At 35.8% G+C, this 12,130-nt stretch overlaps 1 protein-coding gene across 4 annotated transcripts in view; it reads left to right on the top strand.

Annotated features, from left to right (window-relative positions):
- Positions 1-1,169, top strand: part of FTO (FTO alpha-ketoglutarate dependent dioxygenase) — a 250,439-nt gene extending 249,270 nt beyond the window's left edge. For 2 of the 4 annotated variants that reach the window (XM_048515847.1, XM_048515840.1), the window contains one exon: positions 699-1,169. In XM_048515847.1, coding sequence (XP_048371804.1) covers positions 699-852 — 154 coding nt within the window. In that variant the 3' untranslated portion in view covers positions 853-1,169. The remainder of the gene's footprint in view (positions 1-698) is intronic. The other 2 variants (XM_048515845.1, XM_048515844.1) reach the window with 1 other exon arrangement.
- Positions 1,170-12,130: the final 10,961 nt, after the last annotated feature.

The raw sequence follows: 12,130 nt of genomic DNA, 5'->3' as shown, positions 1-12,130 counted from the left end.
AAAATTTTTCTTGTGCGGGACTGCAGTTTTGAGTTGCTTATTATAATTAGACTTCACCACTATTGATGAAGAATCCATTTAATAAGAAACACTGTAATTCAAAGAGTTTCTCTGGGGATTTACCGAACACTAACCTCTTAATTTAATTTTGTTGAAGTTTTGCCCACCTATTCATCAGCAGAAATTGTTATTAACCTTCATTTGCATGTATCTTTTTACGGGGCTTTTGCTTCGGCTTTCTTTCTTCAAAGCTGATAGACTTATAAATCTCTCAGATTTATAAACCACGTCCCTCAATATTGTTTAATCTATCCGGGTGACCTTAATGCAGCACATGTGGTTTAATCTCTCTCAATAATCTAGTAATATCACGAAAACCCACCAACAACGGCATAAAGCACGTACTTCAAATAAGACTTGAGATAATGAAAAAATAATTCACCATAAAAGGTGTGCTAACTAAATTTTCTTTGTGATTGGCTTTCTCCAAGGATCCCTCTAGAGATAGGAATGGAGAGAATCAAGGAGAGAATCACATGATTCAGTTTATTGGTGGGCATTCATTTTATCTATGGGTTCATTCTCTTCTGTTGCTGCTTCCGTTTTTCAGAGGGTCAATACACTGCATTATTTTATTAACAAAAAAGTACATCTCTAAAATATTTCCAATAATTCTGTTCCTATCTTGTTGATTTCAGGTGCCATTCACAACTTGCAGAGAGTTTGCCCGAGGATGAAAAACCAGAATGTCGTCCATACTGGGAAGAAGATGATCCCGATATGCCTCTTCCATTTGATCTTGAAGCTATCATACATGACCTAGAGAGTCTACAGAAGAAGATGGAAAGCTAGGAGGACTATTTTGACCTCAGTCTTCGGAAGGTCTGTTGCCAGTTTCCAAGAGAAGGTGGAATGCTCCACCTTAAATTGGCAAAAGTTGCAGTTGTTCCAAAAGTACATTTTATAGAAAAAGGAATAGACCTTTTTTTAAAAAAAAAAACATTGATGGGGTAACTTTAAGCAGTGTTTCACTTGTACAGTGGAGGAATAATGAAACAGCAGTTCAGAAACACAAGATCTTGGAAGGTGGACTGTCTGGTGTTCATTTTGAAGTTTGACAACACCATGATGTGGTTTTGGGATATGTAAATAAAGAACTGCTGCTATGATTTCAGTTGTTTCAACTTAAATGTTTTCCTTCTTTCTGACGTCAAATAAAGCAACAGAGTATTATGGCTATTCAATATTAATGCAATGCTTAAAGCTCTGTGTGGTTGCCACATATTTTTAAGTTGCCAAACGGAGTTCAGGGTATGGGTGGAAAGTATGTGTCATGGCCACCTAGCTAAAGAGACAGAATGGTGTCGTGGTTAAGAACAGATGGATTCTAATCTGGAGAATCGGGTTTGATTCCCCACTCCTTCACCTGAGTGGCAGAGGCTTATTTAGTGAACCACATGTGTTTCTGCACTCCTACATTCCTGCAGGGTGATTTTGGGCTAATCACAGTTCTCTGCGAACTCTCTCAGCCCCACCTGCCTCACAAGGTGTCTGTTATGAGGAGAGGAATGGAAAGGTAGTGTAAGCTACCTTGAGTCTCCTTACAGGGGAGAAACGTGGAGTATAAATCCAAACTCTTCTTCTAAAGCACTTCTGCATCTCAGAGGCAAACCTCCTGGAAAACCTCTATATACTACCAATGAGTTCCATAGTGGACAATGGAGCAGATTACTAATATTCAAGACAACGATGAAACCGCATACAGACGGGAGGTTGAACAACTAGCCTCGTGGTGCCACTGGAACAATCTAGAACTGAACACACTTAAAACCGTAGAAATGGTGGTAGATTTCAGGAGAAACCCTCCCATCCTACCTCCTCTCACAATACTAGACAACACAGTATCAACAGTAGAGACCTTTAAATTTCTAGGCTCCATCATATCTCATGACCTAAAATGGTCACCTAATATCAAAAATGTCATCAAAAAAGAACAACAAAGAATGTTCTTTCTGCGCCAACTCAGGAAGCTCAAACTGCCCAAGGAGCTGCTGATACAGTTCTACAGAGGAATCATTGAGTCTGTCATCTGCACCTCTATAACTGTGTGGTTTGGTTCTGCAACCCAACAAGATCGACACAGACTTCAGAGAATAATCAGAACTGCAGAAAAAACAATTGCTGCTAACCTGCCTTCCATTGAGGACCTGTATACTGCACGGGTCAACATCAGGTCTGTGAAAATATTTACTGACCCCTCGCATCCTGGACATAAACTGTTTCAACTCTCACCCTCTAAACGTCGCTACAGAGCACTGCACACCAAGACAACTAGACATAAGAACAGTTTTTTCCCGAATGCCATCACTCTGTTAAACAAATAATTCCCTCGATAATGTCAAACTATTTATTATATATTTATTATATAATTACTGCACTACTTTTTTCATCATTCCTATTACCCATCTCTTTCCACTTATGACTGTATGACTATAGCCTGTGCTGACATTTCATTTCATTTTATGATTTTACATTTTATGTTTTTATTACTATTGATTGTTTCCTGATTGCTTACTAGACCTATATGACAATCATTAAGTGCTGTGCCTTATGATTCTTGACAAATGTATTTTTTCTTTTATGTACACTGAGAGCATATGCACCGGAGACAAATTCCTTGTGTGTCCAATCACACTTGGCCAATAAAGATTCTATTCTATTCTATTCTATTCTATTCTATTCTATTCTATTCTATTCTATTCTATTCTATTCTCTGTTAAACAAATAATTCCCTCGATAATGTCAAACTATTTATTATATATTTATTATATAATTACTGCACTACTTTTTTTCATCATTCCTATTACCCATCTCCTCCCAATTATGACTGTATGACTATAGCCTGTGCTGACATTTCATTTTATTTTATGATTTTACATTTTATGTTTTTATTACTATTGATTGTTTCCTGATTGCTTACTAGACCTATATGACAATCATTAAGTGCTGTACCTTATGATTCTTGACAAATGTATTTTTTCTTTTATGTACACTGAGAGCATATGCACCGGAGACAAATTCCTTGTGTGTCCAATCACACTTGGCCAATAAAGATTCTATTCTATTCTATTCTATTCTATTCTATTCTCTGTTAAACAAATAATTCCCTCGATAATGTCAAACTATTTATTATATACTTATTATATAATTACTGCACTACTTTTTTCATCATTCCTATTACCCATCTCCTCCCACTTATGACTGTATGACTATAGCCTGTGCTGACATTTCATTTTATTTTATGATTTTACATTTTATGTTTTTATTACTATTGATTGTTTCCTGATTGCTTACTAGACCTATATGACAATCATTAAGTGCTGTACCTTATGATTCTTGACAAATGTATTTTTCTTTTATGTACACTGAGAGCATATGCACCGGAGACAAATTCCTTGTGTGTCCAATCACACTTGGCCAATAAAGATTCTGTTCTATTCTATTCTATTCTATTCTCTGTTAAACAAATAATTCCCTCGATAATGTCAAACTATTTATTATATATTTATTATATAATTACTGCACTACTTTTTTTCATCATTCCTATTACCCATCTCCTCCCACTTATGACTGTATGACTATAGCCTGTGCTGACATTTCATTTTATTTTATGATTTTACATTTTATGTTTTTATTACTATTGATTGTTTCCTGATTGCTTACTAGACCTATATGACAATCATTAAGTGCTGTGCCTTATGATTCTTGACAAATGTATTTTTCTTTTATGTACACTGAGAGCGTATGCACCGGAGACAAATTCCTTGTGTGTCCAATCACACTTGGCCAATAAAGATTCTGTTCTATTCTATTCTATTCTATTCTCTGTTAAACAAATAATTCCCTCGATAATGTCAAACTATTTATTATATATTTATTATATAATTACTGCACTACTTTTTCATCATTCCTATTACCCATCTCCTCCCACTTATGACTGTATGACTATAGCCTGTGCTGACATTTCCATTTTATGATTTTACATTTTATGTTTTTATTACTATTGATTGTTTCCTGATTGCTTACTAGACCTATATGACAATCATTAAGTGCTGTGCCTTATGATTCTTGACAAATGTATTTTTCTTTTATGTACACTGAGAGCGTATGCACCGGAGACAAATTCCTTGTGTGTCCAATCACACTTGGCCAATAAAGATTCTATTCTATTCTATTCTATTCTCTGTTAAACAAATAATTCCCTCGATAATGTCAAACTATTTATTATATATTTATTATATAATTACTGCACTACTTTTTTTCATCATTCCTATTACCCATCTCCTCCCACTTATGACTGTATGACTATAGCCTGTGCTGACATTTCATTTTATTTTATGATTTTACATTTTATGTTTTTATTACTATTGATTGTTTCCTGATTGCTTACTAGACCTATATGACAATCATTAAGTGTGCCTTCCATGATTCTTGACAAATGTATTTTTCTTTTATGTACACTGAGGAAATGCACGGAGACAAATTCCTTGTGTCCAATCACACTTGGCCAATAAAGATTCTATTCTATTCTATTCTATTCTATTCTCTGTTAAACAAATAATTCCCTCGATAATGTCAAACTATTTATTATATATTTATTATATAATTACTGCACTACTTTTTTCATCATTCCTATTACCCATCTCCTCACTTATGACTGTATGACTATAGCCTGTGCTGACATTTCATTTTCTTTATGATTTTTACATTTTATGTTTTTTATTACTATTGATTGTTTCCTGATTGCTTACTAGACCTATATGACAATCATTAAGTGCTGTGCCTTATGATTCTTGACAAATGTATTTTTCTTTTATGTACACTGAGAGCGTATGCACCGGAGACAAATTCCTTGTGTGTCCAATCACACTTGGCCAATAAAGATTCTATTCTATTCTATTCTATTCTATTCTATTCTATTCTATTCTATTCTATTCTCTGTTAAACAAATAATTCCCTCGATAATGTCAAACTATTTATTATATATTTATTATATAATTACTGCACTATTTTTTTCATCATTCCTATTACCCATCTCCTCCCACTTATGACTGTATGACTATAGCCTGTGCTGACATTTCATTTTATTTTATGATTTTACATTTTATGTTTTTATTACTACTGATTGTTTCCTGATTGCTTACTAGACCTATATGACAATCATTAAGTGCTGTACCTTATGATTCTTGACAAATGTGTTTTTTCTTTTATGTACACTGAGAGCATATGCACCGGAGACAAATTCCTTGTGTGTCCAATCACACTTGGCCAATAAAGATTCTATTCTATTCTATTCTATTCTATTCTCTGTTAAACAAATAATTCCCTCGATAATGTTAAACTATTTATTATATACTTATTATATAATTACTGCACTACTTTTTTCATCATTCCTATTACCCATCTCCTCCCACTTATGACTGTATGACTATAGCCTGTGCTGACATTTCATTTTATTTTATGATTTTACATTTTATGTTTTTATTACTATTGATTGTTTCCTGATTGCTTACTAGACCTATATGACAATCATTAAGTGCTGTACCTTATGATTCTTGACAAATGTATTTTCTTTTATGTACACTGAGAGCATATGGACCGGAGACAAATTCCTTGTGTGTCCAATCACACTTGGCCAATAAAGATTCTATTCTATTCTATTCTATTCTATTCTATTCTCTGTTAAGGAAATAATGTCCTCGATAATGTCAAACTATTTATTATATACTTATTATATAATTACTACTTTTCATCATTCCTATTACCCATCTCCTCCCAATTATGACTGTATGACTATAGCCTGTGCTGACATTTCATTTCATTTTATGATTTTACATTTTATGTTTTTATTACTATTGATTGTTTCCTGATTGCTTACTAGACCTATATGACAATCATTAAGTGCTGTACCTTATGATTCTTGACAAATGTTTTTTCTTTTATGTACACTGAGAGCATATGCACCGGAGACAAATTCCTTGTGTGTCCAATCACACTTGGCCAATAAAGATTCTATTCTATTCTATTCTATTCTCTGTTAAACAAATAATTCCCTCGATAATGTCAAACTATTTATTATATACTTATTATATAATTACTGCACTACTTTTTTTCATCATTCCTATTACCCATCTCCTCCCAATTATGACTGTATGACTATAGCCTGTGCTGACATTTCATTTCATTTTATGATTTTACATTTTATGTTTTTATTACTATTGATTGTTTCCTGATTGCTTACTAGACCTATATGACAATCAATAAATTTATGATTCTTGACAAATGTCGATTTTCTTCTATGTACACTGAGAACTTTTGCAGGGACAAATTCCTTGTGTGTCAATCACACTTGGTAATAAAGATTCTGTTCTATTCTATTCTATTCTATTCTCTGTTAAACAAATAATTCCCTCGATAATGTCAGAATTATTTATTATCTCAGTTATGCCAATATATAAGTGCCTTTTTCATCATTCCTATTACCCATCTCCTCCCACTTGTGCCTGTGATCATAGCCTGTGTCTATGTTTTTATTACTATTGATTGTTTCCTGATTGCTTACTAGACCAATCATTGATTGCTTTGTGCCTTATGATTCTTGACAAATGTATTTTTCTTTTATGTACACTGAGAGCGTATGCACCGGAGACAAATTCCTTGTGTGTCCAATCACACTTGGCCAATAAAGATTCTATTCTATTCTATTCTATTCTATTCTCTGTTAAACAAATAATTCCCTCGATAATGTCAAACTATTTATTATATATTTATTATATAATTACTGCACTACTTTTTTCATCATTCCTATTACCCATCTCCTCCCACTTATGACTGTATGACTATAGCCTGTGCTGACATTTCATTTCATTTTATGATTTTACATTTTATGTTTTTATTACTACTGATTGTTTCCTGATTGCTTACTAGACCTATATGACAATCATTAAGTGCTGTACCTTATGATTCTTGACAAATGTGTTTTTTCTTTTATGTACACTGAGAGCATATGCACCGGAGACAAATTCCTTGTGTGTCCAATCACACTTGGCCAATAAAGATTCTATTCTATTCTATTCTATTCTATTCTCTGTTAAACAAATAATTCCCTCGATAATGTCAAACTATTTATTATATACTTATTATATAATTACTTTCTTTCCACATCATTCCTATTACCCATCTCCTCCCAATTATGACTGTATGACTATAGCCTGTGCTGTGTTTCATTTTATTTTATGATTTTACATTTTATGTTTTTATTACTATTGATTGTTTCCTGATTGCCCATGAGCCTATACTTGACAATCATTAAGTACTGCCACTATGATTCTTAAACGAATGTATTTTCTTTTATGTACACTGAGAGCATACTTTTAGGAGACAAAATTCTTGTGTGTTCAAACAGACATGGCGAATAAAGATTCTATTATATTCTATTCTCTTCTATTCTCTGTTATACAAATAATACCTGCGATGTCAAACTATTTATTATATATTTATTATATAATTACTGCACTACTTTTTTCATCATTCCTATTACCCATCTCCTCCCAATTATGACTGTATGACTATAGCCTGTGCTGACATTTCATTTTATTTTATGATTTTACATTTTATGTTTTTATTACTATTGATTGTTTCCTGATTGCTTACTAGACCTATATGACAATCATTAAGTGCTGTACCTTATGATTCTTGACAAATGTTTTTTCTTTTATGTACACTGAGAGCATATGCACCGGAGACAAATTCCTTGTGTGTCCAATCACACTTGGCCAATAAAGATTCTATTCTATTCTATTCTATTCTATTCTATTCTATTCTATTCTATTCTATTCTATTCTATTCTCTGTTAAACAAATAATTCCCTCGATAATGTCAAACTATTTATTATATACTTATTATATAATTACTGCACTACTTTTTTTCATCATTCCTATTACCCATCTCCTCCCAATTATGACTGTATGACTATAGCCTGTGCTGACATTTCATTTTATTTTATGATTTTACATTTTATGTTTTTTATTACTATTGATTGTTTCCTGATTGCTTACTAGACCTATATGACAATCATTAAGTGCTGTACCTTATGATTCTTGACAAATGTATTTTCTTTTATGTACACTGAGAGCATATGCACCGGAGACAAATTCCTTGTGTGTCCAATCACACTTGGCCAATAAAGATTCTATTCTATTCTATTCTATTCTATTCTCTGTTAAACAAATAATTCCCTCGATAATGTCAAACTATTTATTATATACTTATTATATAATTACTGCACTACTTTTTTTCATCATTCCTATTACCCATCTCCTCCCAATTATGACTGTATGACTATAGCCTGTGCTGACATTTCATTTTATTTTATGATTTTACATGTTATGTGTCTATTACCATGGATTGTTTCCTGATTGCATACTAGACCTATAGGACAATCATTAAGTACTGTAACTTCTGATTCTTGACAGATGTATTTTTCTTTTATGTACACTGAGGCATATGCACCGGAGACAAATTCCTTGTGTGTCCAATCACACTTGGCCAATAAAGATTCTATTCTATTCTATTCTATTCTCATTAAACAAATAATTCCCTCGATAATGTCAAACTATTTATTATATACTTATTATATAATTGCTGCACTACTTTTCATCATTCCTATTACCCATCTCCTCCCACTTATGACTGTATGACTATAGCCTGTGCTGACATTTCATTTTATTTTATGATTTTACATTTTATGTTTTTATTACTATTGATTGTTTCCTGATTGCTTACTAGACCTATAGGACAATCATTAAGTGCTGTACCTTATGATTCTTGACAAATGTATTTTTTCTTTTATGTACACTGAGAGCATATGCACCGGAGACAAATTCCTTGTGTGTCCAATCACACTTGGCCAATAAAGATTCTATTCTATTCTATTCTATTCTATTCTATTCTATTCTATTCTATTCTATTCTATTCTATTCTATTCATTCAAGAGTCCTAAATTCTCATGTGTAGCTTTGAGTTGCATTTGCCAGAGAAGCTAAATTTCTAAGGGCCCCGTGAGTGTTTCTCTCTTGGGGTGCCCACGTTTTGGCACTAACTGCCCAGGGAGGCTCTTATCTGGTAACCTGGATTTGTTACCCAGCTCCTACACATGAAGCCTGCTGGGTGACCTTGGGCTAGTCACAGTTCTCTCAGAATTCTCCCAGCCCCACCTACCTCACAAGGTGTCTGTTGAGGGGTTGGGAAGGGAAATGAGTTTGTTAACCCCTTTGAGTCTCCGTACAGGACAGAAAGGTGAGGTATAAATTCAAATTCTTCCTCCTCCTCCTCCTCCTCCTCCTCCTCCTCCTCCTCCTCTTCTTCTTCTGTCTTTGAAAAATATTGTCAAACTATTTGATGCCATCTTAATGAGGCCATCTTTGATTTCTTCCTGATGGAATCCCATAACTCTCCAATGCTGTTTTTCTCTCCCCATAGCCCCTGTGAGCAATTTCGGAGGTGGTCTTGCAACGCATCCCATTATGTCTCGACATCACGGCTGCTTTGCAGAAGTCTTCCTAAAACAGCCAATGAATGTCCCCTGCAGGGTGTTAATGGATTGGCTCTGGTTCCTCCTGATGCATAAGGAATGGGGTCAGGTGGAAGAGAGATGCATCCATTGAGTTACTTCCATTAGATTGCTGCGGTTGCTCGCAAAACCAAGTTCACGACTTCTCCTGCATTTACTTTTCATCATCGCTGAAAGAATTGCAGCGAAATTCGTCCCCTGCACGTGTGTGTCAGGCTAAATGGATTAGGGAAGATACTGATCTGTTTTCCTGTCTGCACTTGCCTTTAGACAATATTCATCAATTTTACAAAAAGCTCTCGACTAAGCATGGAACCAAGACAAATGCAAGTGCTTAAGGCCGGGGCCTTTCTCTGCCTTCTTTTTAAAACAGCAACAACAAAATCAGATCTAAAGTTGATTTTACATTAACAGAAGGAAATTGTGGGCAGAAAATGGAATCCTTTTAGCATCTCACTAGTGGGAAGATAGGAACTTTAAAAAAGGCCTTTCTTGAAAGTTTGCAAAATAAAGCCTCTGCTTTGGGGGTCATTTTCCTAGTTCATTATTCAAGTCTGCATTTGTGAAGCCAACTTATCCCATAGCTGAGATCCTTTGAAGCAAATCCATTGGTTTAAGTTGCCAGTGTACCATGTGGGTTGTGGTGGGTTTTCTGGGCTTTGTGGCCGTGATCTGGTGGATCTTGTTTCCACCTGCAATACTATACTATCAACCACACCTTTGCATAGCAAGTTCCACCCAAACACTTACTGATTGGTTCCCCACCCAAGGACATGAAAATTTATACCCTACTAAAACATTCCCCTCTCACTGGACACAGTGTGTAACAGACTTCCTTCTGTGATGCACCTCTGAAGATGCCAGCCACAGATGCAGGTGAAACAGGTGCACGGCCAGAAAACCCACCACAACCAGTTGAATCCGGCCGTGAAAGCCTTCGACAATACAGTGTACCATTTTGTTTCTTTCTCTCTTTTTTTAACAGAGGTGAACATCTCTGGAACACTGAGACCCGGGCATGAAATTGCATTCCCCCCTTCAAAAGAAAAGTGTATGTTTTATATGTGAACACCCATGTGGAAAGGAAGGAGCTAAAGATACAAAACACTTTGGGCTGAATCCTTACAGCCAACAGAACTCTGAGTCTGTGACAACGTGAAGAATGCGTAAATAAGTGCCACTGTGTCACAAATGGTGATACAGCAAGGCAAATGAGCAGCACAGGTAGTTTGGCATTGCCTTTCTCTGTAGTTTCCCATACTGACTCTGTTTGACTTCTGAGATGTGGCGAGGTGGGGCTGTAGAGAGCCAGTGTGGTGTAGTGGTCAAGAGCAGGTGGATTCTAATCTGCAGAACCAGGTTTGATTCCCCACTCCTCCACCTGAGTGGCAGAGACTTATCTCATGAACCAGATGTGTTTCCGCACTCCTACATTCCTCCTGGGTGACCTTGGGCTAGCCACCGTTCTCTCTGACCTCTCTCAGTCCCACCTACTTCACAAAGTGTCTGTTGTGGGAAGAGGAAGGGAAAGGAGCTTGTAAGCCACATTGAGTCTCCTACAGGAGAGAAAGGTGGGATATAAATCCAAACTCCTCCTCCTCCTCCTCCTCCTCCTCCTCCTCCTCCTCCTCCTCCTCCTCCGTCAGGTTATACCAGGCTGAACTTAAAGACTAATATTGTTTTTCATGAGCCAGAACCCCACATCATTGTATGCACGAGATGGTGTTGGCACATATCTCATGGGGGTACGCATGGCAGATTTCCACCCAAAGTGCTACCAGCAGCAGAAGGGTGACGGTGGTGAGGTTTTTGCTTCAAGAGCGCAGAAGGCCCCCGTTTCTAAGGTGCGTTGCCATAGAAATGGGGTACCGTGACTCAGAGAATGATTTGCCTGAGGTTGCATAAGGCTCTTGAGGTTAAGACGAAATTTGAAGGGGTGACCTCTAAGATCACAGCTCTTTCTCTTAGCTACGATGCCATGCCACCTCCCTCATTCATCCTTCACCATCTCTCCCTTCTAAATCCTTCTTAACTTTCCCTCTGAAGCATTTCTTGCTTTCATCAGTAATTCTGTACAGCTTGGCATTTGGCCTCTCCGCAGCAATTTCTTTCCTTGTGGCTCCTCAAACGCTCTCCTCCCCATCAACGGTATTGATCTGATTAGTTGTTTTGATTAGAGTCCCCCTTTTTTAAAAAAAAAAAAAGTCTGGTAGATAGGATTTCCATTATCTCTTATTTCACTAAATTGGGTAATGCCTCCGAGATGAAAATGTGAACAATCAGGCTTCGCTTGCAACTAAACCATAGTTTTTGTTTTTTAAAAAAAAGCCGACCACAATGCAGGAGTGTTTTTCAAACATGTTTCTTTGATCAATGGGATATTTTCTCATGAGCAAAAACAAAAAAAACCCCTCTTTAATAAACTTAAATACATTTGAAGCTCCCACTAAGCTAGTGATTTAATGGCTGCAGTGATTGGCGTAATATAGTGGACCATTG

The sequence above is a fragment of the Sphaerodactylus townsendi genome, linkage group LG14, assembly GCF_021028975.2.
Source record: "Sphaerodactylus townsendi isolate TG3544 linkage group LG14, MPM_Stown_v2.3, whole genome shotgun sequence".
NCBI lineage: Eukaryota > Metazoa > Chordata > Lepidosauria > Squamata > Sphaerodactylidae > Sphaerodactylus > Sphaerodactylus townsendi.
This window is presented reverse-complemented; position numbering and strand designations above follow the sequence as displayed.